Source organism: Babylonia areolata, chromosome 17 (assembly GCF_041734735.1).
Source record: "Babylonia areolata isolate BAREFJ2019XMU chromosome 17, ASM4173473v1, whole genome shotgun sequence".
NCBI lineage: Eukaryota > Metazoa > Mollusca > Gastropoda > Neogastropoda > Buccinidae > Babylonia > Babylonia areolata.
The window spans coordinates 11137912-11165403 of NC_134892.1; the positions used below are offsets into that span (position 1 = coordinate 11137912).

The following is a 27492-nucleotide window of genomic DNA, read 5'->3' on the forward strand; positions in this document are numbered from 1 at the left end:
AGCAAGACAAACCAATCAACAAGACAAGACAAACTGATCGACAAGACAAGCAGATCGACCAGCAAGACAAACTGATCGACAAGACAAGCAGATCGACAAGACAAGACAAACAATTTGACAAGACGGACTGACAAGACAAACAGATCGCCCAGCAAGACAAACAGATCAACCTGACAAGACAAACAGATCACCCAGCAAGACAAACAGATCGACGCGACAAGACAAACAGATTGACAAGACAAAGAGATCAACAAGACAAAACAGACTGACAAAACAGATTGACAAGACAAAGAGATCAACAAGACAAAACAGACTGACAAAACAGATTGACAAGACAAACAGATCGACAAGACAAAACAGATCTACCAGTAAGACAAACCAATCAACAAGACAAGACAAACAGATCGACAAGACAAACAGATCGACCAGCAAGACAAACTGATCGACAAGACAAGCAGATCGACAAGACAAGACAAACAAATTGACAAGACAGACTGACAAGACAAACAGATCACCCAGCAAGACAAACAGATCAACCTGACAAGACAAACAGATCACCCAGCAAGACAAACAGATCGACGCGACAAGACAAACAGATTGACAAGACAAAGAGATCAACAAGACAAAACAGACTGACAAAACAGATTGACAAGACAAAGAGATCAACAAGACAAAACAGATTGACAAAACAGATTGACAAGACAAACAGATCGACAAGACAAAACAGATCGACCAGCAAGACAAACCAATCAACAAGACAAGACAAACAGATCGACAAGACAAACAGATCGACCAGCAAGACAAACTGATCGACAAGACAAGCAGATCGACAAGACAAGACAAACAAATTGACAAGACAGACTGACAAGACAAACAGATCACCCAGCAAGACAAACAGATCAACCTGACAAGACAAACAGATCACCCAGCAAGACAAACAGATCGACGCGACAAGACAAACAGATTGACAAGACAAAGAGATCAACAAGACAAAACAGACTGACAAAACAGATTGACAAGACAAAGAGATCAACAAGACAAAACAGATTGACAAAACAGATTGACAAGACAAACAGATCAACAAGACAAAACAGATCGACAAGACAAACAGATCAACAAGACAAAACAGATCGACAAGACAAACAGATTGACAAGACAAACAGATCAACAAGACAAAACAGATTGACAAAACAGACTGACAAGACAAACAGATCAACAAGACAAAACAGATCGACCAGCAAGACAAACCGATCAACAAGACAAGACAAACAGATCGACAAGACAAAACAGATCTACCAGCAAGACAAACCAATCAACAAGACAAGACAAACAGATCGACAAGACAAACAGATCGACCAGCAAGACAAACTGATCGACAAGACAAGCAGATCGACAAGACAAGACAAGACAAATTGACAAGACAGACTGACAAGACAAACAGATTACCCAGCAAGACAAACAGATCAACCTGACAAGACAAACAGATCACCCAGCAAGACAAACAGATCGACGCGACAAGACAAACAGATTGACAAGACAAAGAGATCAACAAGACAAAACAGACTGACAAAACAGATTGACAAGACAAAGAGATCAACAAGACAAAACAGACTGACAAAACAGATTGACAAGACAAACAGATCAACAAGACAAAACAGATCGACCAGCAAGACAAACCAATCAACAAGACAAGACAAACTGATCGACAAGACAAGCAGATCGACAAGACAAGACAAACAAACTGACAAGACAGACTGACAAGACAAACACATCGCCCAGCAAGACAAACTGATCGACAAGACAAGCAGATCGACAAGACAAGACAAGACAAATTGACAAGACGGACTGACAAGACAAACAGATCGACCAGCAAGACAAACTGATCGACAAGACAAGCAGATCGACAAGACAAGACAAACAAACTGACAAGACAGACTGACAAGACAAACAGATCGACGCGACAAGACAAACAGACTGACAAGACAGACACGCAAACAGACAAACAAAGAAACAGAGACAGAGAGAAAAGGCCTCGACAAAACTGACACTGACATAGCACAAATTCCCACTCCACCCCCCACCCCCCCAACCCCCACCTGCAGTGACTTTTCAGCGCACAATACCACAACACTCTCAGCAAGACACAAAATAACCCCCACATCATAAACAGGAAAAACATCATCATCACTGCTGCTTACAGCCTACACACACACACACACACACACAGGGTTGTTATAAATGGACAAGAAGAAAAAAACGAAACATGTATAAACAAGAAAAAAGAAACGTGTATAAACAGACATTCAAACAGCATAACTGTTCATGCCTTGCTGACCACACAAGTCTGTTATGAACGGGGGAAAAAGAAACATGCATAAACATATGTTCAAAGAATATAGCTGATATGGTAATAAACGGATCTGCAAATTATTACCAGTTCAGTAGCAGCTTTTAACTCACTCAGTACGGCCAGTCCTCTCTTCTCCTCTACACAGACCCCTCGGATGTCCTGTGGGTGTCTGAATGACCCAACCTTTAGCTTCCGTCGTCAGAATTGTGGTATTCTTTGTCAACATTCACCTCTTTAGTATAAGAGCCTTCCGCTTGCAATATTTTGATGATGGTAATTGGGGTGAAACGCTGTTAACGTCGATTCTTTCGCCGTTCGTATGGAGAGAGTTAAAAAAGTATATACTTCAAGTTCAACTCCTCTGCTGCATTCTTGCTCAAGGGCCGTTTTTATTCAGTCACTGACGCGGGTGTGCCTAGGACATTTTCCAAAATCTGAACGATACAAAATGGCACGGAACTCCAGTGACAATTTATACAGTATAAAATTTAAAACAAAACAAAACAAAAAAAAAAAAAACCTGAAAAAAACAACAACATACCGGTACTTGACATTCAATACTGATCTATATGCATCAACAGAATGCTGCAAAAGAGCATCAGACATTCAACACTGATATGTTTGTGGCAGCTGTGCTAAGTAGAAACTGAGCCGCTAAGATATTTTGGCTTCAGAAATGGCAACCTCAATGATATGTATGCAAAAAAACATGGTCAATGATGCACTCTGGCATATGGTATTTCATTAGGTGACATGCCTGATAGAACTATTGGGTGCAAAGTACTAAAAGAAACAGCCATGCTCTAAATGATTTGTGTTCAGATCTGATCAGAAACTATAACTCTTTGATCAACTTCACTTCTGTCTTTTTTGTTTAAGAATGTCATGATAAATCAATGATGAAATGGAAACTGCATAACATCCTGAACTACTACTAACAATGCATGTGCATGCATTAATACAAATGTATACAAACATGCATTTATTGACACAGACACATTCACTTATTGCTTGATAATACTTATACCTAAACAATTTGCGTAACAGTAAAAAAAAAAATAAAAAAAAAACTGGTTGAAAGTCAACTAGTTCATTCGCACTCTTGAGACCATCAACTATAGTTCAAATCTACATTATTTCAGATACCAAACAATACAATAAACACCAGTTAATGAACATGTAACTTTTTTTTTCAAAAAGAAGAAAAAAAAGCTACTAACTGCAAAATGTCACTAAAGAGCAGAGGAAATTATTGCATGGTCAGGCAGACATTCACAAAAAGACAAAGAGCACCCTACCCCAATCTTTAAACAAAATTAATTCCAACCTGCATGCTATTTACCAAACTCCATTGATCTGCAATCCAAAAAAAATAAGTCTTAATTTCTAGTGTAAATAACATCTTCTAAAGTGACAAATTGACACTCAACGTATTTCATTACAAGTGTACATGCCTGACTGAAAATCTCACCATCAGGAACAGATGATGTAAAAAATCTGCAACAAACTGAAGGTTTCAGGAGCAAACTTTACTGATCTTTTATTCAATGTGATGACAACAATTAACATGGACAGAGAAATCACACTTGCAGAAGTTGCACAAACTTCAGATCTCCCTCTTTCTATCCTTGTTCTAAACATAGCCACCATTCATTGATATTTTCTTTCCTGAAGGTCTGGTATTGTTGATTTAGTTGGTTTTTCTTTGTGGCAAGGTACGCTTTCCATCTTCTTCATCAGTCTAAAAATTGCTTACGACAGCTCAACATCTGTTCAGCTGAAAGCACTTTCTCTTAACTTGGGTTTTTCTGTTTGCTTGCGACAGCTAAACATCTCTTCAACTGAGCGCATTTTCTCCCGACTCAGATTTTTCTCTGTGCTTGCAACAGCTAAACATCTGTTCAATTGAAAGGACTTTCTCCCAACTAAGGTTTTTCTGTTTAGTTGTGAACTGAGCACTTTCTTTTAACCCTGGTTTTTCTGTTTGCTTGCGACAGCTAAACATCTCTTCAACTGAGCACACTTTCTCTTAACTCAGGCTTTTCTGTTTGATTTGTGACAGCTGAACATCTCTTCAACTGAGCGAACTTTCTCTTAACTCAGGCTTTTCTGTTTGATTTGTGACAGCTGAACATCTCTTCAACTGAGCGAACTTTCTCTTAACTCGGGTTTTTCATTTGCTCCTTATGGACAAGCATGCAGACACACACTTTTCGAATTACAACTTCCCATCCGCTGTCAGGTTTGTCAATCCGTGAAAAGAGGTGCCATCCCCCCCCCTCCCCCACGCCCCCCAACACCCCCACCCCCTTTTTTTTCTACCCTAACACATGATTCATGACTGAAACATCTGGAACAGTGATTGATTTTTCTTAACAGTTGCAGTAGCAATCTGAAATGGAAGACATGTATGCCATAAGTCACCAAGCAGTGACTTCTGGTACACAGAGACCAACAAGAAAACAAAAAAATAAAGAGAACAACAACAACAAAAATGTGCGTAAGAAATGACTGAATAAACATCATCCATCCAAAAAATTTGATGCTACAAAATGCGAGTCAAACAAACTGTGCGTATAGCTTGAAAAGTGAGCAGGAAGTGTGTCTTTGTTGCTCAGAAATATGGATGAACAATGCTTCACAACCTGAAAGGTGAATGAACAAAAGGTTGGTGCATACGGCCCAGAAAAGTGAGTGAATAAAAATCATGCATATGGTACAAAATGAGAATGAAGCAAACTGTGCATATGTAAAATTAACAGCCCCAAAAGTGAGCATGAAAGTGTGTGTATATGGCTCAGAAGAGTGAATGGAAAAAAAAACAAAAAAACTTGTGCTTATCACCCGAAAAGTGAATCAAAACAAACCACGCATTTGGCACAAAAAGCAAATGGTAAAAACTGTGCTTATGATCCAAAACTGAAAACAAAAAATTGTGCTTATGGCCCCCAAGGTTTCTGACAAAATTTTGTAAGAGAAAAAAAACAAAACAAGTTATAAACCTTGGCCCAGAAAAATGAGTGCAAAAGAAAAATAACAAAACACTTTAACCCTCTATCCACTGTACAGATTACAGTCAGTCAAACAGTATATTTCTTTCCTTCTTTCTTCACTTTTTTTTGGTTTTGTTACAGCTGCTCCATCATTTGTCCTGTTTCAGTGGCTTTATACTCTCATGCCATTCATCCCAAACCCAAATCATTCTTACATTTCTTGCACCAACCGACAACTTTATTGTCAAACTAAAAACATCCATGCTGTCAAACCAAGGAAGCAGGGGATTTGCAAGAAAATGGTGTTAACCCATTCAACCCCTGGGCAGTTTACAGCCACAGCAGGCTTCCCTGCCAAACGCATGGGGAAAAAACACAGGAAATTACTGAAATCAACCGCTTTTTTCCCCCTCCAAATCGACGTGTGTGGACACAGCTGGGAATACTGTAGAAGTTAGTTCCTTTTGCTGGATGTTCAAGACTTATGTATGAACGAGGAAACCATTTTATCAAAAAAAATGTTTAACACCAGAGTGTTTCTCCAGCAAGGGGCTGAATGAGTTGAGAGGAAGAGAAACGATCATCATCATTATTTTCATTCAAAACCATGATAAGTGAGCAGCGTTTTGGACGTCATTTTCTCCGGGTTGACAAAGCTGTAACATACATACAGCTTGAGCACATGCACCAACTACTGCAACAGCAGAATGAAAACAATCAAATGAACAAAACTGCAGCATGCAAATTGTAAAAACCCATACATGAGCGCACAAAAGCAATCGTGATAAAAATAAAAACCACGTTCCTGATCATAATGTGTGTTTCTGTACATAACGATGTGTTTCTGTACACAATCCACACAGTGTTGTATTTGAATAGAAAACTGCTGACTATCATCCACACAGTTTTAAAGATGTTTGCATTTGAACAGGATATCAGTGACAAACTATCACTTAACATCCACATCCAAAATACTTATACAAACAGTATTGGCAAAATGTTACATCCAATCTGGACTAAATGTGGCTTGACTTTCATTCAACAAGAAAAAACAAAACAAAAAAAACAAAAAAAAACAACACCAAAATGAAAACCAACTGAAAGAGAAGATGCACAAAACCAAAATTTACACACAAAAAATCAGATGTGATCTTGACTGAAAGGTTCATCATGCTTTTTATCTACAAAACAAACTAACAAACAAAGCAAAAATGAATGGAAGACTAGTTTTGACACACTTATTTGCACACAAGTAAAACAATTCAAACAAACAAACAAAAACTCTTCGAAAAAACGCAATATTGACCAGATGATTTTCTGTACAAAATTTGCAAAGAACAGTTATTCATGGCATTCTCAGCGAGAACCAACCTTGCACACTGCAACTTCTCCTGACTTTTCAGTCTTCACAGCTCACAAATTTGCGACAAACAAAACAGCAACATTCCACATCCCACCCAGTATTGCAAAAATTCCAGGTAAGGACGAATCAGCCTGTGTTCGAAACCAAACGGAGTGCCACGAACAATGTATTCAAATTGCACGATTTAGGGTATAAAGTACAGACAGATGTTTCGTTTTCAAAACACCAATATAATCATTGCCAAAAGAAGACTTGCAAACAAACTCAATTCAAAATATATTCATCTATCCCGATCAGAAAACAAATTTTATCAAGCTGACTCACTTTCTCAATGCTTTCAGTATATCATTGAAGATATGACCCATAGCATTTCACTGTTTACGGGCCAACCAAATATGGGAACAGTATCCAAATGTTACCCTTTTCCTACAACCCTTTTTTTTTTTTTTGCCCCTTGGATATCCCATGATAAAAGCAGTGAACACTTGCTTGTACAACAACTGACAAATGACAGGAAAGATGGTTCATGAAGATTCATACAAAATGTTCCTTTCTTGAAAGGTGTACTTATTTTTCTAAATATTTAAAACCCCTTCAAAGTTTAATACTGACAATCAATGACCAATGAAGTCTGGCTTGTCCATCATGATTTCTCTCTTTCTCTCTCTTCATACTCACAAGAAATGTTGCATCAAACTGCTTTATGACAGCAACATAAAGATGCTGAACTTGCAAACCAGAACACACACCAATTTTGCTGACCCAGCAATAATATGACAGGTTTTGAACAATCTGTTCACAGACTATCCAAGAAGAGTTGCACCCCTGCACACACACACACACACACACACACACACACACACACCAAAGTGCAATGTACTGCTACCAGCACACACAACTGGTCCGTACTGAATCACAACCATCTCCTTTCACCATGTCCACATCATAACTGGGATTTATGTTTCAACAATTTTGGACCAAAAAATTCTTTCCCTGAAAAGTCAACAACATAAACGCTCAGGACTCTTTTCAAATTCAACCTTGAAGTAACATAATTGGTGGGACGACTTGAAAACGATAAAAAAAAACAGAGATAAACGTTTTATAACAACTCCCAAGTACACACCACCAGGTCTGTAGTAAATGTAAACAGATTTACACAACTGGGACAGCATGCAAACAAGAGATATATGTGTAAACATACAAGTGTAAAAACAAGGGAGACTAGAAGTAACGGCCAACAAACACAATCCTCTTCAGCAGTCTGGTGGGAAGGCTATTTCTGTCTGCTACAATCACCATACACACCCACACATGGACCTTTTCCACAGTTTGATAGCATGACTAGTTGGATTCGCTGCTGCTGCTGCTGTGCACTGCTGTACAACACACCTGTTCAGCTATGTGGTGGCTGGACTTATAAGGACCACAAACAGACTGAAATGGGTGTAAACTGACCAAAAATAGTCTTACATGGAACACAAATGGACTTAATTAGCCCATAAATGGACTTAAATGGAGCGCGAATGGACTTACATGGCCCACAAAAGGACTTGTTGGTCCATGAAGAGTGTCGGTATTATTCATTTCATGAGACCACAAACCACAGCAGCTGGAAATAGGTTATGCTGGCTCCCATGCATGTAACACGGACATTGACACAGACAAACCCACACAAACACATAAGAAAGAAAGATATTACATTCGTGCCATCACTGTCTTCAAATACAGGTCACTGTGTGGTCAGTCTCCCATGCACGTGCACAAACTAATACACACGCACATATCACACACCCACACAAACATATACGCAAAAAGACATCATACTCATACCACTAAAAAAGCCTTCCTCCCACAAACCCACACATACATACAAGCAAAAAGATAGCATACTCATGTCACTAAAAAGACTTCACCACCCTTACACTGTCTTGGACGTCCAGGTCCCTGCTAGGTCAGTCTGCCAGTTTTCAGGACATGTCACAAGAGTCCGTCACTGGCATGTTCACACCACCGCCACACCCACAGATAGACAGACAACCCCAAGTCAGTCAGACCCTGTCAGTCAGGCCAGTCCATCAGACCTGAGGCATGCTGATGTCTGCATACTCTGTCTGGGAATCGTCGATGGCCAGAGGTTTTCGGCTGCGAGGTTTGTTGTCGAACTGGAGGTCTGCGTACATCAGGCCGTCGTCGTTCTTGCTGATGCTGTTGTCCACCTGTGGGGAAATACCAAACCGTTTTAATGTCGCCGTCTACACCATTTTTCATCAAGGCCATCCTCGTTTTTCTTGTTGCTGTTGTTCACCTGGGGAAATAAACTGTTTTAACATCTCCGTTTACATCTTTTTTCTCTAACTTTTTTTTCTCTAACTCTTTCATCCCTGCAGCCCAGTTTCCTGGTTTAAAGGAACTTTACCCTTCATTCCTGAAGGCTGGAAAACCGTGCAGCAGAGAATTCCCCCTTTCCTTCCTGCAGCCCAAAAATCGGTTCTCGCAGTAAACACTTTAAACTTCCCACGAGTTGCGTCATCAGTGTGCGTCATCTATCTTTGACTGGGTCACTTGCAGGACAGTGTTTATGAGTGGAATGGATGCCAGACACCCCCTTTCCCTCCCTAGGCCATGGGAAAGTGGGTGCCACTCCATTCTTGCCGATGTGCTGCGTAGACACACGGACACAGAAAAATGGAATGTGTAGAAAGTTTGGATTCAGACCAGTTTTCTGATGATGAGTTTTAGAATGCTCTATCAGATAATGATTTCGATCTGTTTCAACTGAATGACGAGGAGAGAGTGCTATTAGCTGTTGCTACAGAAGCACAGATAGCGGGAGATGAAAAGTTAAAAAAGTAACAAGTGTGAAAACTGTGGCGTATATTTGTGCAATAACTGGCATGACTGCTTCAAGGTATATCACACACGTCACCTTTGTGCAGCATATTACGTGATGACTGTGACATGGACATGTGTATTTAGAGAAAGTATCGTTTCTGAATATTTTTGTTCAAGAATTGTGTAGATAATAATCTGATTCTGGCTCATGAGACTGCAAGTGTAGTGAAAGGCATATATTCTCTCTTTGAGACAAAGTTCAAATCATTCATGTGATACGGACGATAGCAGTGACAATTGTGACAGTTTTTATGCATATGACTATCAGTGTGGCACTGAGATACTCATGAAGCACTACTTGGTAAGTACCTGCATGATATGCATACTCTTCAAGCAAAACACTGTCCTGCATGCAGTACGTACTTGTATGCATTGTGTTTGACCCCAAAGTCACCTGTTTTACACCTGAGTGTCACCAGAGATGTCACCCTACAGTGTCAACAGGGTCACAGACAACTTCTCACATCAATTCTGCACACAACAGTATATGACAATCTTAGTGTACTGCAAAGAGCCGTGTTGCCTAAGTCTCTGAAATAAGTACCCTGCTTCATACTTTCTTTCTCTTCTCTAAATCCAGGAATGAAGGAAATATACGTATGGTAGGAATCTCGGTACAAGGGGGAGTAATGGTTCATAGAGAACGAAAGAGTTAAGACTGTCTTCGTTCTTGCTGTTGCTGTTGTTGACCTGTGGGAAATACGAAACCGTTTTAACGCTGCTGTCTATTTTTTTTTTTTCACTTGTTTTCCTTATCTAGACATCACTGTGCAAGCTTTCAGGTATGAGGAGTAAAGTGGCAGAATGGTTAAGACACTCATCTGCCAGTACGGTGTCCATGAGGGTCTGGATTTCTTCTTCTTCTTCTTCTTCTGCGTTCGTGGGCTTCAACTCCCACGTTCACTCGTATATACGCGAGTGGGCTTTTTACGTGTATGACCGTTTTTACCCCGCCATATAGGCAGCCATACTCCGCTTTCGGGGGGGTGCATGCTGGGTATGTTCTTGTTTCCATAACCCACCGAACGCTGACATGGATTACAGGATCTTTAACGTGCGTATTTGATCTTATGCTTGCGTATACACACGAAGGGGGTTCAGGCACTGGCAGGTCTGCACATATGTTGACCTGGGAGATCGTAAAAATCTCCACCCTTTACCCACCAGGCGCCGTCACCGTGATTCGAACCCGGGACCCTCAGATCGAAAGTCCAACGCTTTAACCATTCCGCTATGGCGCCCGTCGGTCTGGATTTCAATCCTCGTCTTACCCTTTCTGCCAAGTTTGACTGGAAAAATCAAAATGAGCATCTGGTTATTCAGATGAAACAATAAACCAAGGACCAGTCAATGCGTAGCAAGCACTTGGCACACTGAAAAAGAACTCATTGCAACATAATGTTGTCCTCTAGTAACATTCTGTAGACAGAAGAAATCCACTCTGATGGATACACAAATTTTGTTTTTTTGTTTGTATTTTGTATTTCTTTTTATCACAACAGATTTCTCTGTGTGAAATTCGGGCTGCTCTCCCCAAGGAGAGCACGTCGCTACACTACAGCGCCACCCATTTTTTTGGTATTTTTTCCTGCGTGCAGTTTTATTTGTTTTTTCCTATTGAAGTGGATTTTTCTACAGAATTTTGCCAGGAACAACCCTTTTGTTGCCGTGGTTTTTTTTTACATGCGCTAAATGCATGCTGCACACGGGACCTCGGTTTATCGTCTCATCCGAATGACTATGTATACATGCACTCTAGGCCAGACTGGTGCAGTGGGTTACTACGCTGCTGGTCAGACGTCTGCCTAGCAGATGCGGTGTGGCATATATGGATTTGTTCAAACACAGTGACGCCTCCTTGAAAAAAGGTTGAGTGCCTATAAGACATCAGCTGACATCCTGCAAAAAGTGTTGCCACAGTGCCTATAAGACATCCACTGAGGTCCTGCATTTATTTGGATTTTTCCTTCATCGGAGCTTGGTACAATTAATTATAATCAGATTCTGAATGGTTAGTTTAATGTGTCTGGATTATAAACATAAAATTTACGTAACCATTCGTCAGGTGGAAGACCCCTTTTTTCTCAATAATGATTTGCTAACTGGGCCACTTGGAGCATGTGCGTAAAAAGGGTTTGCCTTACATGCCAAAAAGGCGTTGGACACTTCATCAAGTGAAGACAGTGGTCCAAGTCAGAAGATTTAGACAACACTGCAAGCCATACTGATGATTATGTATGAGTATAACAATGGGAGATGGATCTGTCTTGTCTTAGATTTGTTTAATCTCAAAGGTGGCCAACACCGACAGCAGTGGATGCCAAGCTGTACGGCACCCTGGAGGAGCTGCGACGGACGGCAGCCTTCATCGAGGACACCGGGCTGCTCATCTAACGTGAGGCGAACGAGGAAGAAGGTGATGTTAATGACAGTGACGAAATTGACAACTCTTTCTTCAGTCCATCTATCCAGTCAGACATCATTTCTGATCGAGTGACTATGACTGACAGTGAAGGTGCGGTACTTTCACGTAATTTGAGAAGAGGGGGAGGAGAGACAGAGGAGTGGTGCAAGACAATTGGTCAAACAGACAGAGGGCATGGTAAGTGGGCGTTGCCCAGCTGTCACTGTACTGTATTTTCACAGTGATCAAGTGGCGGGAATGGCAGCAGTCAATCATCCACAATTTTCTTGAAACGCAGGGTTGACAGGCGATAAGACGGGAATCACATGCTTGGACTTTTCCACGCTTTTTGTCCCTGATAAGTTGACCGATTTCTTTATAGAGGAGACAAACCGAATGCACAGAAGACACTTGTCGGATCAGTTACAAGCAGGAGGAAGGGACTATCAACAAAAAGCTCTCTTCTCTAAACGAGGACACTCTTAGGTGCAAGAAAAACTTGACAGCTCACTTTCTGAGAACATGATTGACTTTTTATGTTGACTGAATCCACGTATGTCGTTGCCAGGACATTTATTCACTTACATGACTACAAGAGTTGTGATTGCTGTCATTAACTGATAAGCCGTTATTATATTCTTTTACAGGTATAATCAGACAATAAGCATGCGTTTTCCAGCTGTATCTTGTTTGTTTTCTTTCTGGGTGTCATTATGTGGAGGTGGAAATAGACTTTTAATGCATAAAAATTACTATGAGGTGGAAATAGACTTTTTAATGCATAAAAATTACTATGAGGTGGAAATAGACTTTTTAAGGCATAAAAATTACTATCTTCATTTTGAAATGCCTGAATAGTTATCCAGATTCAAAATAATTGGGGGAAAAGCCTAGATTTTGAATTCACATTCATTTTCATTCACAAAAACATTTACTTTTGTTCTGTATCTCCTTACTCCTAGAATTATTTGTATGATTTATTACCCCTGAACCCTAAAACTTCCCTGGCAAGGGAACATCACTTTTTTTCTTTTTCCGAATTCTCTGGCACTGAACAGGTTAAACACATTCCAGACTATATATGCACACACACACACACACACACACACACACACACACACACACACACACAGTATCATTTATCATGACAATCCAAACACTCACATGTACACACACCTATATCATCAATCGAACACACACCAATACACACATATCCTCATTGATACAGACACACACCAACAGCACAACCCCAATGACGATCACCGCAACCAGAGACAGAGACAGACTCACAGGTTCTAGGGTCTCGTCACTGTCAACAACTTCAGACGCCGGCTGCATGGCTATGTTGTCTGGCGAATTTTCAGTGCTGAGAACAGGAGCAAAACATCACTCATGACCACAGTAAATCAACTGTCATAATGGCTACAACAATACATACCAAGAAACTCCCACCAAATTCAACAACTTCTTCATTCGTGGGCAGCAACTCCCACGTTCACTTGTATGTACATGAGTGGACTTTTACATGTATGACCGTTTTTACCATGCCATGTAGGCAACCATACTCCGTTTTCAGGGGTGTGCATGCTGGGTTTGTTCTTGTTTCCATAACCCACCGAACGCTGACATGGATTACAGGATCTTTAACATGCGTAATCTGTTTGTGTATACACACAAAACGGGTTCAGGCACAAGCAGGTCTGCACATATGTTGACCTGAGAGATCAGAAAAATCTCCACCCTTTACCCACCAGGCGCCGTTACCGAGATTCGAACCTGGGATTTTCAGATTGAAAGTCCAACGCTTTAACCACTCGGCTATTGCACCCATCACAATGCAGTCCAAAAAAGCACCATTTAACCATACCTACTGTATCAGGAATCCATTCATTTCTTCCATCTGGAACTATTTAATCAAACATATACTAATCAAAAATCAACTATTTTTGTTCCATCTAAAATCATTCAATCATACCTATATTTGTCTTTCTCTTTTTATCTGTGTGAAATTTGGGCTGCTCTCCCCAGGGAGAGCGTGTGGCTACATTACAGCGCCACCCATTTTTTTGGTATTTTTTCTTGCGTGCAGTTTTATTTGTTTTTCCTATCGAAGTAGATTTTTCTATATAATTTTGCCCAGAACAACCCTTTTGTTGCCGTGGGTTCTTTTACGTGCGCTAAGTGCATGCTAGCACACGGGACCTCGCTTTATCATCTCATCCGAATGACTAGCGTCCAGACCTCCACTCAAGGTCTAGTGGAGGGGGAGAAAATATTGGTGGCTGAGCCGTGATTAAAACCAGCGCGCTCATATTCTCTCACTTCCTAGGCAGACGCGTTACCTCTAGGCCATCACTCCAATTATTATCAAGAATCAACCATTTTCTTTCATCTCTCACCAAGTGATCATTCACATACTATCATGATTTTTTTTTCAATCTAAAACCATTCAAACACATGAAGGAGCAATTCTTTTCTTCCATCTAAAAACCTTCAATCACACATATATACTATCAATAATCAATTCTTCAATCTAAAACCATTCAATCAATCACATACTATCGAGTATCAGTTCTTTTCTCCCATCTTAAACCATTCAATAACACAAATACTATCAAGAATAAGTTATTTTCTTCCTACTAAAACCATTCAATCACTCACATACCATCAAGAATCAACTGTTTTCTTCCATCTACAACCATTCAATAACACATATACTATCAAGAATCAGAAGGTAAAAGTACTGGATCGAGACAAGTCGCTTACCTCTCATACGTCTCTGTAGATTCTGAAAAACAATGATGAAACAATCAATTAATCCAACATCAAAAGCAATTGTTGTTAAATACACACTGATGAAAACACTTCCAGAATACAGTGCCCCAACAAAGTAAAACTGCCAACTCTTGAAGCAAATCCCTGACCACCCCACCTCTGTGTGTATGTGTGGGAGGGGTGTGTGGGAGCGGGGGGGTGGGAGGAAGGGGTTATGTGATCAAACGTGTGGTGCCATCAAGTGTGTTGTCAAATCCTGGTAAAACTACTGTCCCTTTAGCCCCCAAACTATTGTCTCTAGATCGTTTATGACATTCCTTCTGAAAATCAAAAGAAAGAAGAAAGGCGCTTACCTCCCACCGTTTTCAGACCGCTGCGTCTGCAAACAATGAAGACAATGACGACGATGGCGATGACGACGACTAACACCACCAAGACGACAACGATGATGATGATCTCCTTTTCACCTGTACACATCACCATGCACAGCACACTGACAAATTTCAAAATACTGTCTACAAGTATCACCATGTACAACACGATACAAGATCTCGAAGACGTTGCCATTATACAGCTTAAAGGGATCATACAGGTTCTTTTATCACATTTTAAAACCTTTTGACAACCCTTAAAACACCAAATGCCAAACATTTCAAACTTAAGGATCCCGGATGAAATGCATAACATTTTGAGTGCCAGCATTTCAGACACAAAGATTCTTCCAGGGTTAAGTTTTTAAAAATCATTATTCAAAACTCAAGCCCAGGTGTGGAACATTTCGTCGCTGTGCTTTATCGCTGACAGAAACGATGCACTTTTTTTTTCCATATCAGTAATACAAAGGCCAAAATTTAAAACTTTTACAAACCTAAGTCAACTTTAAATCTTTTAAGGACTCAATAAAGTAATGTCATTTAAAAATCTTTTTTTTTTTACAAGTTCTTAAAAACATAAAACATATGCACATCCTGGATAAGGCCGGTGGAGAGTCTGGATTCACTGGGTGGCAAATAATGAAGCAACAATTTACAGATTAAAGAAGCTCCCTCCAAAAAGAGCAGTTAGTGTAACAAGGAAAATTCACATCTTCCATCAATTTCATTTTGAAAGAATCCATTAACGTAGCCGATGTTGCTGTGGACTCAAGCAGGAAACAGAACCTGAACATTTGATGGAGAAATGTTCAAGAGACAGGTAACAGAACTGGTTATTCATATTGGTAACAGAACCGAAAATATGATGGAGAAGTTGTAATTTAAAGACTGGTAACACCTGCATGTAAGTACACACTTTCATGCACAAACATGACACACACCACTGCATTCACCTGTATCTGCACACACAAACACAACACAAACACACACACATGTATGTAAACACACTTCTACACAGTATCTACACTTTTATGCAAGTAGAACTGGTTATTTATATTGGTAACAAAACCGAAAATATGATGGAGAAGTTGTAAATTTAAAGACTGGTAACACAACCGAAAAACATGAGGGAGAAATGGTTATAAAACAAACTAAACATACGACGGAGGTAACATTATCTCAGACAACGTATCACTATCTCTCTATGTCTGGTGCTGTGACAGCCTCACGACTGACTTACCTAGTCCCGCCTTGTCCGGATCAGACCGTGATGTGGTGGTGGTTGTGGGGGGTGGAGATGTGGTGGTGGTGGTGGGTGGGACGACCGTCGTCACTGGAATGTTAACAGTGATGGATGGTTTAAACAGCAGCATGCTATCCAGAAACCTGGGTTTATAAATATGTGACACATTTCATCAATATTACTTGAAACACACCAAACTACCTAGCAAAGCCAGTATACACACATACATGAACACAATGCATACGCATACACACACACAAACACACACACACATATATATATAAACATACATTCAAGCGTACATAATAATATACATACCCACTACCCTCCACACACACAAACACACACTCACACACACAACACAAACAGTGACAAACACCCCACCCCCCCTCCATATGCACACACATGCGTTTGTGTATACATACATATGTATTACACAAACAGTCAAGCATCACCCACACAAAACTAACAGTGAAACACCAACACTGTGACAACAACTTACAGCAGAAAGACACTAAATCAGAGGCTGATCAAAGACTCGTAATGTCACTTACAGTGTCAATAGTTTCAGTTTCAGTTTCACTTTCTCAAGGAGGCGTCACTGCGTTCGGACAAATCCATACACGCTACACCACATCTGTTGAGCAGATGCCTGACCAGCAGCATAACCCAACACGCTTAGTCAGGCCTTGAGTGCATGCTTACATATTTGTGTACCTATGAAAGTGGATTTCATTTTACGTAATTTCGCCAGAGGACAACACTCTCGTTGCCATGGGTTCTTTTTCAGTGCGCCAAGTGCGTGCTGCACACGGGACCTCGGTTTATCGTCTCATTCGAAAGACTAGACGCTCAGTTTGATTTTCCAGTCAAACTTAGGAGAAAGGGCGAGAGCGGGATTCGAACCCACACCCTCACGGACTCTCTGTATTGGCAGCTGAGCGTCTTAACCATTCTGCCACCTTCCTCCTGTGTCAATAAAGGCGACTTAACTGTCATATCAATTCACACAGAAAGATGTTGAATAAAAAGCTTACTTAGTACTGAAATACCACTGAAACTGATAAAAAATTTTAAAAAACCCATTAAATTTAAGGAACATAAACAACCCGTAATGGCACTTACAGTGGAAAGGCTTATTAAGGACACAAGACCTCTTTGCAGCATGGAAAACAATTAACCCATGAATGAACAAAATAACACTCAGCACAGCAGAACAACAACAAATGAACAACAACAACAAAACCCCCAAGCTAGTTATCATGAAGGACTGATGGGCGCGGTGGTCGAATGGATAGAACACTGGATTCTCACCTGGGTTCCATCCCCGGTCTTGGTGCACCAAGTGGGCTAAGGGTGGAAATTTATCTGATCTCCCAAGTTCAACATACATGCAGACCTGCTGGTGCCCAAACCCATTTTGTTGTATATGCATGCAGAAGGTCATGTTAAAGATCCTGTAATCCATGTCAGCATTCTGTGGGTTTTGGAAACAAGCATACACATCCCTGAAAATGGAGTATGACTACCTCTATGGTGGGTGAAAACGGTTTTACACGTAAAAAAAAACCACTTGTACATGTGGGTGAATGTGGGAGTTGCAGCAAACAAACGAAAAAAAAAAAAAAAAAAAAAACATGAAGGAAAATTCCAAGCTTACTCAACACTTTCCTCAGCACAGCAGAACAACAACAAATCAACAAAAACAACCACAGCAACAACAATCTCCCCACCCCCACTCCCATCCTCACTGCCCCCCACACCCCCTAAAGCAAGTTATCATACTGAAGAAAAGCACCTAACTTTCACACTGACCGACATTAAGAGTCACAGAGCCATTGGCCTGGTACGTTACACCATCAATGGTGTTGTACGCAGTGCACTCGTAGGTACCGGTGCTGTCCAGTGTCAGATTTTGCATGGACAGCACGTAGTTTGTAGAGATGACCTCATCCTCCCCTTCCTTTCGCCACTCGATCCTGTGGTACAGGAGTGAAGAAGAGGGGGTGAGGGGGGATGGGGTAAAAGGGGAGGGTAGTTTTCAGTTACACACGTACCCAGTCTCCTCCCCTTCTGTCGACATCAAGCACATTTCTGAACACATGAGCACACGCAGCAAGACCAAATGCATGCATCAATGTGTGAGTGTTGAGTATGCAAGACACGGGACACACATCCACACACAGAGGCACACACTCACTCATGTATGTAAATACACCCCTACACTGCACCTGCATGTAAGTACACACTTTCATGCACAAACATGACAAACACCATTCCATTCACCTGTATCTGCACACACACACACACACACACACACACACAAATACAAACATAACACAAACACACACACATGTATGTAAACACACCTCTACACAGTACCTACACTTGCATGCAAGTAGACACTTTTATGCACAATCACGATTTTTGATTACTGCATTCACCTGTTTCTGCATACACACACACACACACACATGCGCCCACCCACCCACCCAACACATGCACACATACACTCATAATCTACCACCCATCACACACACACATGTGAACATACACACACACTCCACACACACAAACACACACACCCAACCAAACCACACACGCACACACACACACTCAAGTCAAGTCAAGTAAAGTCAAGTCAAGTCACACATACTCACAAATGAGGCTTTGGATTTCCATCCACCAGACATTGCACAGAAACATAAGATGTCCCTTCACTCACTTGCAAGGGATCACTGATACCTAACAAGGTCACCGGGTCTGGAAGCACAGAGAAATGAATGAATGAATGATTGACTGATCGAATGAACATGAATGAACGAACCTGTGTGTTTTGTCTTCCACACAAAGACAAAACACACAGAGACAAAAACAACAAGAAACAATCAAATGCCTGTGCAGCAGACAGCACACACACACACACACACACACACGCACATGCACGCCCACACTCACACACACACACACACACACGCACACACATACATACGCACACACATGCTCACATATACACAAAGCAACTACTGATTTAGAGAGCGGATGGGAGGAAATGCATGAGAAAGCGTTTTTCAGGTGTTCTCAGAGAACTTATTCCAAAGAGGAGCAATAGACTCACGCTGACCAGTTTCTGCTTTTTAAACTAGCTGACCAGTTTCTGCTTTATAAACTAGCTGACCAGTTTCTGCTTTATAAACTAGCTGACCAGTTTCTGCTTTATAAACTAGCTGACCAGTTTCTACTTTATAAACTAGCTGACCAGTTTCTACTTTATAAACTATCTCCCTATTTTTTCATATTCATGGTATATACAACTAAAGGAAAAAAAAGAACAAAAACAGAACAAAAAAAACTGTCATAAAACTTTTTTCTTCTTAAAATAACTTCAACAAAATAAACAAACTCATGGTTTAAAAAAAAAAAATTCATGCTATCAATTATCATGAACTAAAGAAAGAAAAGTAATTCCCCCCCACCCCACCACCCTGCTAAAATCATGTTTAATCTAACATACTTCCCCTGAACCACTGGTGCAGACTCAAGGCAGGGGTCTGATTCCTGTCCTGTACAAACTACTACCCCGCCTCAGCAGAGAAATCAATAGTAGCTGCGGCTAGTAAGACTCCCTTCTTATATTACCTCCCTTCTCTTTACATATGCAAAACCATCCTTTCAAGCAGCTACTGGTGCAAGTCTTGGACAGCTGACTGCCAAAGGCGACTTTATGTCGACATCGAGGGATCATGTTTAAAGCACCGTTTTTCACACTGTAACAAAGCTCGACAGCTACAGCCAATTTTCCTGTGCAATAAGAAACTGACTAACCTCACCCCCTTGATTGAGTTTCAAGTGAACAAGCCAACAGTGTTGTTTCAACATGAACCAAATCATTTATAACAGCACCCCCGAAAACGGAGTATGGCTGCCTACACGGCGGGGTAAAAATGGTGATACATGTAAAAGCCCACTTGGGGACATACGAGTGAACGTGGGAGCTGCAGCCTATGAACGAAGAAGAAGAAGTGTAAAACAGTGAGCATCAAGTCTGAAATATCTGGCACTTGGGTGGGTGGGTGGCTGGGGGGAGGGGTTTTCACACACAGAAACTTGGGTGGCGAAAGGTGAGTTGAGGAAAAAAAAAAAAAAATCACCACCACCAAAACCACTCACACAGAACGTTGATGGGGCCAGAGCTGCTGCAGAAGCTGATGTTGGGGTGGGAGCAGTCGCGCTGACTGGCGTCGGGGATCAAGGGGTGGTTGACCATGCAGAGGAACTCCACAGGCTGGCCCTCCTCTGTGCGGGTCATGTTGACCGACAGGGAGCTGGTCTGTGTGTAGTAGCATCCCTCCTGAGACCGCCTTCTGACCTGACTGCCAGCCTGCACCGTGCACACACACACACACACACAAACACACACACACACACACACACCAGCTTCATTTTCTGCTTCTCCAGGAGGTGTTGCTGCATTTGGACAAAAACACACAAACGCTACACCACATCTGCTAGGCAGATGTCTGACCAAGGAGGTGTCACTGCGGTTGGACAAAAACACACAAACGCTACACCACATCTGCTAGGCAGATGCCTGACCAAGGAGGTGTCACTGTGTGTGGACAAAAACACACAAACGCTACACCACATCTGCTAGGCAGATGTCTGACCAAGGAGGTGTCACTGCGGTTGGACAAAAACACACAAACGCTACACCACATCTGCTAGGCAGATGCCTGAACAAGGTGTCACTGCGTTTGGACAAAAACACACAAACGCTACACCACATCTGCTAGGCAGATGCCTGACCAAGGAGGTGTCACTGCGTTTGGACAAAAACACACAAACGCTACACCACATCTGCTAGGCAGATGCCTGACCTGAACAAGGAGGTGTCACTGCGTTTGGACAAAAACACACAAATGCTACACCACATCTGCTAGGCAGATACCAAGGCGGTGTCACTGCGTTTGGACAAAAACACACAAACGCTACACCACTTCTGCTAGGCAGATGCCTGACAAAGGAGGTGTCACTGCCTGTGGACAAAAACACACAAATGCTACACCACATCTGCTAGGCAGATGCCTGACCAAGGAGGTGTCACTGCGTTTGGACAAAAACACACAAACGCTACACCACATCTGCTAGGCAGATGTCTGAACAAGGAGGTGTCACTGTGTGTGGACAAAAACACACAAATGCTACACCACATCTGCTATGCAGATGCCTGACAAAGGAGGTGTCACTGCCTGTGGACAAAAACACACAAATGCTACACCACAACTGCTAGGCAGATGCCTGAACAAGGAGGTGTCACTGCGTGTGGACAAAAACACACAAACACTATACCACATCTGCTAGATGATGCCTGACCAAGGTATCACTGCGTTTGGACAAAAACACACAAACACTACACCACATCTGCTAGGCAGATGTCTGAACAAGGAGGTGTCACTGCATTTGGACAAAAAGACACAAACGCTACACCACATCTGCTAGGCAGATGTCTGACCAAGGAGGTGTCACTGTGTTTGGACAAAAACACACAAATGCTACACCACATCTGCTAGGCAGATGCCTGAACAAGGAGGTGTCACTACAGTTGGACAAAAACACACAAACGCTACACCACATCTGCTGGGCAGATGCCTGACCAAGGAGGTGTCACTGCGTTTGGACAAAAACACACAAATGCTACACCACATCTGCTAGGCAGATGCCTGACAAAGGAGGTGTCACTGCCTGTGGACAAAAACACACAAATGCTACACCACATCTGCTAGGCAGATGCCTGACAAAGGAGGTGTCACTGCGTTTGGACAAAAACACACAAATGCTACACCACATCTGCTAGGCAGATGCCTGACAAAGGTGGTGTCACTGCGTTTGGACAAAAACACACAAACGCTACACCACATCTGCTAGGCAGATGTCTGACCAAGGAGGTGTCACTGCATTTGGACAAAAACACACAAACGCTACACCACATCTGCTAGGCAGATGTCTGACCAAGGAGGTGTCACTGCGTTTGGACAAAAACACACAAACGCCACACCACATCTGCTAGGCAGATGTCTGACCAACCTACCACACTGGTCAGGCCTTGAGTGCATGCATACGTATCATATATATATATATATATGTTTGTGTACCTATCAGAGTGGATTCCTTCTACATAGTTTTGCCAGATGAGAACACTTGTGTTGCCATGGGTTCTTTTTCAGTACACCAAGTGCGTGATGCACACAGGACCTTAGTTTATCGTCTCATTCAAACGGCTAGATGCTCAATTTCATTTTCCAGTCAAACGTGGGGGGAAAAGGGTGAGACAGGGATTAGAACCAAGACCATCAGAGACACTGTATTGGCAGATAAGCATCTTACCCATTCTGCCACCCTCCTCTCCCCCACAAACGAAGGAGATAACCAATCATTCAGACGAAACAATAACCAGAGGTCCCTCCCATATGCAGCATTCACACTTTGCAAACACAAAAGAACATGCACGGCAACAAAAAGGATTGTCCCTGGCAAATTCCTGATGAAAAATCCACTCTGATAATATAAACAGTGTGTACGTGCGCATGCCTGAAGCCCGACTCAATGATAAAGGAAACAAATGATGAACGCCTAAAGGCAACTGTCAGTCAGCTCTACCCAGGTAGGCAGCCTGTTGTGTAAATGATTACGTATATCTGTAAAGCGCTTAGAGCTTAGGTGCTATATTGTACCAATAATAATAATTATAATAAAAATAATCTTAATAATAATAATAATAATAAATCCTCTTCATCATGTTCCTGCACTGTGTCATGACCAAAGGCCACCACTAGAGATCTCCATTGCTACCGGTCTTGTGCTAGCTTTCCATCAAGGAACCGCCATTCCCCTTACATACAAAGACCGGTGACTCTTTTTTTTTTTTTTTTGCTTTAAGAAAAAAGGAAAGGAGAAAATAAAGAAATAACAAGCAATGCCTTCAGGGCTCAAGAAGGATTCTTGCTGGTTGAAATAAAAACAATGTCAAAACCAAAATTGCAGGTCGCTAAGTGTTACCAAACACCAATACGTACATGATGATATCGTACATTGAATCTGATCCAAATCATATTTTTGCTCACCAACTGAAACCATTTGCTTGTTGAGCCAAAAAATGAGAGCTAAAATGGAACAATCCCATTTTAGGCAACTCACATCAATTGTCATTTCATTTCACACACACACACACACACACACACACACACACACACACATGTATACAAACAGACAAATGGACAATCAAATAAAGGATATAACCAGATGAACATGAGCCAAAAAAGGTTAGGAAAAAGAAGAAAATCAGGAAAAGTGGACAAGAAGAAAGGATGGGGTGAAAAAAAAAAACACAACAAAAAACTCAAACAGGTGTCTAGAGGTCCACTACAACAATACATAGTACTTCTTCTTGTTTTACTTCTTTTCTTTTTCTTCTTTTTATTCACAGATGTAAAGTTGGGTGTGTATATTATTGTATGTATACATGGACCTGTCCACACGCTCTGACACCACCTTGAATCTGAACCTGAACCTGAGTGTACCTCTCCTGTGAAGCTCTCACGACCGCTCATGCCCCCTCCAATCCTGAACCAGCTGAAGTTTCCTGGGGGGTCCCCCACCTTCCCTGTGCAGGTGAAGGAGAGCACAGTGGACTGCGTCACATTCCGCGGCGCTGTCCTCGATACATTCTGCCGCGATGTCACTGATATCGGATTGGGTTCCTCAGGGTAGACTGAAAATTAAATTTGAAATAAATGAAAAGAATACACATAGAGATAAGAAAAGAAAACATGTAAATATTTCATAGGAGACACTGTTTTAATATAAGACCTACTATATACCTGTTTCACCGCAAGTCAGTTTAGAGTGCAAAGCTCCCTGGCCCCAGAAGCACAGTTCAAGATAACTTCTAATTCTAAGAAAAGCTGGGGATTCCCCTGTGTACAAAACCTGGTTTATCCTGCCTCAAAAAATTAAGATCAGTAAGTCTGCAAATAGCCTACCTCGATCTTAACAACAACAACAAAATTTAACACACTTGTCTGGATTTATATAGATTCACTTTTTGAAAACATTTTGTATGAATCTATAAAACAGAATTCAATTTGTACCAAAGCTTTTAGTATGACATGAGCGTTTTCAGTCTGCATGATTACTGTTAAGAAAAACATGAAAAGAGAACATAGCCACACAGAGAAAATCCTCTGAGGAGTTCAACTTCCAGAAATTTGGAAAGTTATGCAAATGAAAAGAGAAGAACTGGGAAGAAGAAGAATCAGAAACTAGAGCTCTAGGCAGACAGAGAAAGAGAATCAGAAACTGATCTCAACAAACTCATGAACTTTATACTGATTATAGTGTTTAGGACAGAAACAAAAAGACAGAACAAGCATGCACACACACGCACACACACACACATACACACAAGTCTAATATCACTTAATCAAGTTAATGTGGGTAGACATTAAATAAAATTGCACACACACACCAACACACACACACACAGAGTCTCAGTATGTACAGCCCACCTTGTAGGTTCACAGTGGTCTCACTGTCTTTTGTAGGCCCTATGTTACCCACCAAGGACTGTATCCGACACTGGTACATTGTTTGGTTATCATTGCAAGTTGCAGGGTTCAACTCCAGCGACAGAAATCCAGAACTGAACGATCCAAACACATCACCACCACGCGCTCGGAGACTGTCAACAAACTGTCCCGAATTCCATGCTGGTTTTGTCTGCCGGGCATTGAACAGCGAAGCGACAATCGTGTCCTCCGTTTTGGAGGACAGCTGCACATTCTGGATCTCCTCATTGGTCTCTACACTGAACAGGCATTTCACTGTAAGCTTCCTTCCAAAGATGGCTGGGTTTGGGGTGACCAATGCTTGCATCGATGCTGACATTACTCCGGATATCGCTGAACACACACACAACAAATAGACAGAGCCATATCATTTCAGTCTGAAGAGCAATTGCAAATATTTATATAATGATGATTGTGAGTGTGTGTGTGTATGTGTGTGTGTGTGTGTGCGCACGAGTGTGTGTAATAAACTAATATTGATCAGTCTGCATGCTCCGACACCTTAAGACTCAAAACTGGTTTATTGTCTATACACACACTTGCACAGAAATTCACTGTTCAAAAGATAATCATAACATGTGAATAAGCTAAAGCTAAGTTACAAGTAAGTTAAGAATAAGAACTTTATACATATTTACATTAAAATATTCATAACCACTCTCTCTCTCTCTCTCTCTCTCTCTCTCACACACACACACACACACACACACACACACACACACACACACACACACACACATATAACAGGGGTACACACACTCAAACATGCACAAACACCCCACATATCATTCTCCTACCTAGCCCATAGACTCATCCATGATTATCACCCCCTAGTACACTAATCCTCCTTCCCCTCTAGCAGGCTCTACCTCCACTCTCAATCCCCTTCACAATCCAGCTCTATTCACTCCACAAGCTTCCATTCTAATAAAAGCAAATAATAGAGATTCTTATCAACAACAACAACAACAACAACAAAAGAAAAGAAAAAAACTTCTTGAATACCAAACCTGATCAACAAATCAATATATAATTGTCATATATTTCAATTTTTATGGGAAAACTCACACAACCAATAAACACTTTTTTAAAGTATCAATAAGCAAAGACGACAATGTGATATTTCAATATATGATATGCTAACTTTCTGAAGAAATAACTTTTACTGATACAATTCCCTGTGACACAATTCTATGACCTAAGAAAAAATCCATGGCACAAACCAAAACATGTATTTATAACTTTTTAAATGAAATATTTTCAATAGAAATGCTCAATGTGCTTTCAGTTTCAGGGGGGTAAAATGACATGAGTGATGAATTCAAACCATGACCAAATAAGAAAACTATTATGAACACACCTTAATTTGCTATTCTGTGTCAGATGAAAATGAAACTTAAGAATTCATTACTAGATTGCAAATGGAAAATTATAATTTACACACACACACACACACACACACACACACTCGCTCGCTTACACACACACAAACATACATATGTACAAACACATGGTGATAGCGACATGTTGTGTACACATATACATGATGGCAGGTTAAAGTGCATGCTGGGTGCCAGTTACCATTGAATTTTTTCTGTTAATCTATTGTTTGTTTGTTTGTTGTTGTTTTCTTTTTATCAAACCAGGTCTGCTAAAAATACTTGAAAACTTGAAAATCCATTTATATGAATATGATCCACACACACACACACACACACACACACAATGAATGTGTATACTTCAGGAGGTGGAACAAGCACATAGAAAAATATTCGCCTTTACATGCAGCCCTCGGGACATTAGGAAAAAATGAATTCAAAGTTGTCACAAAAATTATGGGCAAGAGAGAGAGAGAAACTGAGATTGAGTGTCCTTATTTTTTTTTGTTTTTTGGTTTGTTTTTTTAATTGTACTGTCTAGCACAACAATAACAACAATATCAAGTATCATACTGTCGTATAAGCTAGAATTTATATTTTTACGTTGTTTTGTTATATAAGTACCGCTGTACAACTACCTATATTTGCACTTTTTTTAAAAATTGATGTTGTCATAAATCAATACAGAACTGACTGACCCAGACCCATCTTTACACTATTCTTCTCAAATGTAGAATCAGCAGGCTAGAATTTCGAATCTCCTCCTGTCCTGAGAACTTTGATGCTAAACCTCGAAAGGACATAAAACTCCAACGAAATATTTGACGACAAGGGGCCATCCTGCCCCACTGACAACTCCGAAGCAGCCGACAACTTTTTAACCGGACCCCCGAAACTGAAACATCGCAAGTATGAAAAACTTACCTGAACAGAAGATGCACACGATGCTAAGTTCTACTGCTTTGGCTCCCATTGTCTCGTTCCCTTCTGTTCCCAAGAAATATTGGTCACTCGCTCTGAATCAAATGATGTCCGTGTTGTCGCAAGGCCTAAAGTTTTCAGAAAGTTTTGTTTGCCTCACTGTCGGCCATG

General features: G+C 41.1%; 2 protein-coding genes across 2 annotated transcripts; both read right to left on the reverse strand.

The window, feature by feature from the left end:
* Nucleotides 1-20: 20 nt before the first annotated feature.
* LOC143291408 (uncharacterized) lies at nt 21-7071 on the reverse strand. Its single transcript, XM_076601248.1, has 3 exons — nt 7031-7071; nt 538-1292; nt 21-494 (listed from the first exon to the last, which is right to left on the reverse strand). Exons 1-3 carry the CDS (start codon nt 7069-7071, stop codon nt 166-168), a joined length of 1125 nt encoding a protein of 374 aa, XP_076457363.1. The 3' UTR covers nt 21-165.
* On the reverse strand, nt 2084-27492 carry LOC143291656 (uncharacterized). Its single transcript, XM_076601649.1, has 11 exons — nt 27325-27492; nt 24962-25354; nt 23975-24165; nt 20568-20778; nt 19058-19160; nt 18213-18376; nt 16395-16487; nt 15134-15247; nt 14772-14793; nt 13296-13371; nt 2084-8925 (listed from the first exon to the last, which is right to left on the reverse strand). The coding sequence occupies exons 1-11, from the start codon at nt 27371-27373 to the stop codon at nt 8785-8787; spliced, it is 1557 nt and encodes a 518-aa protein (XP_076457764.1). The 5' UTR covers nt 27374-27492; the 3' UTR covers nt 2084-8784.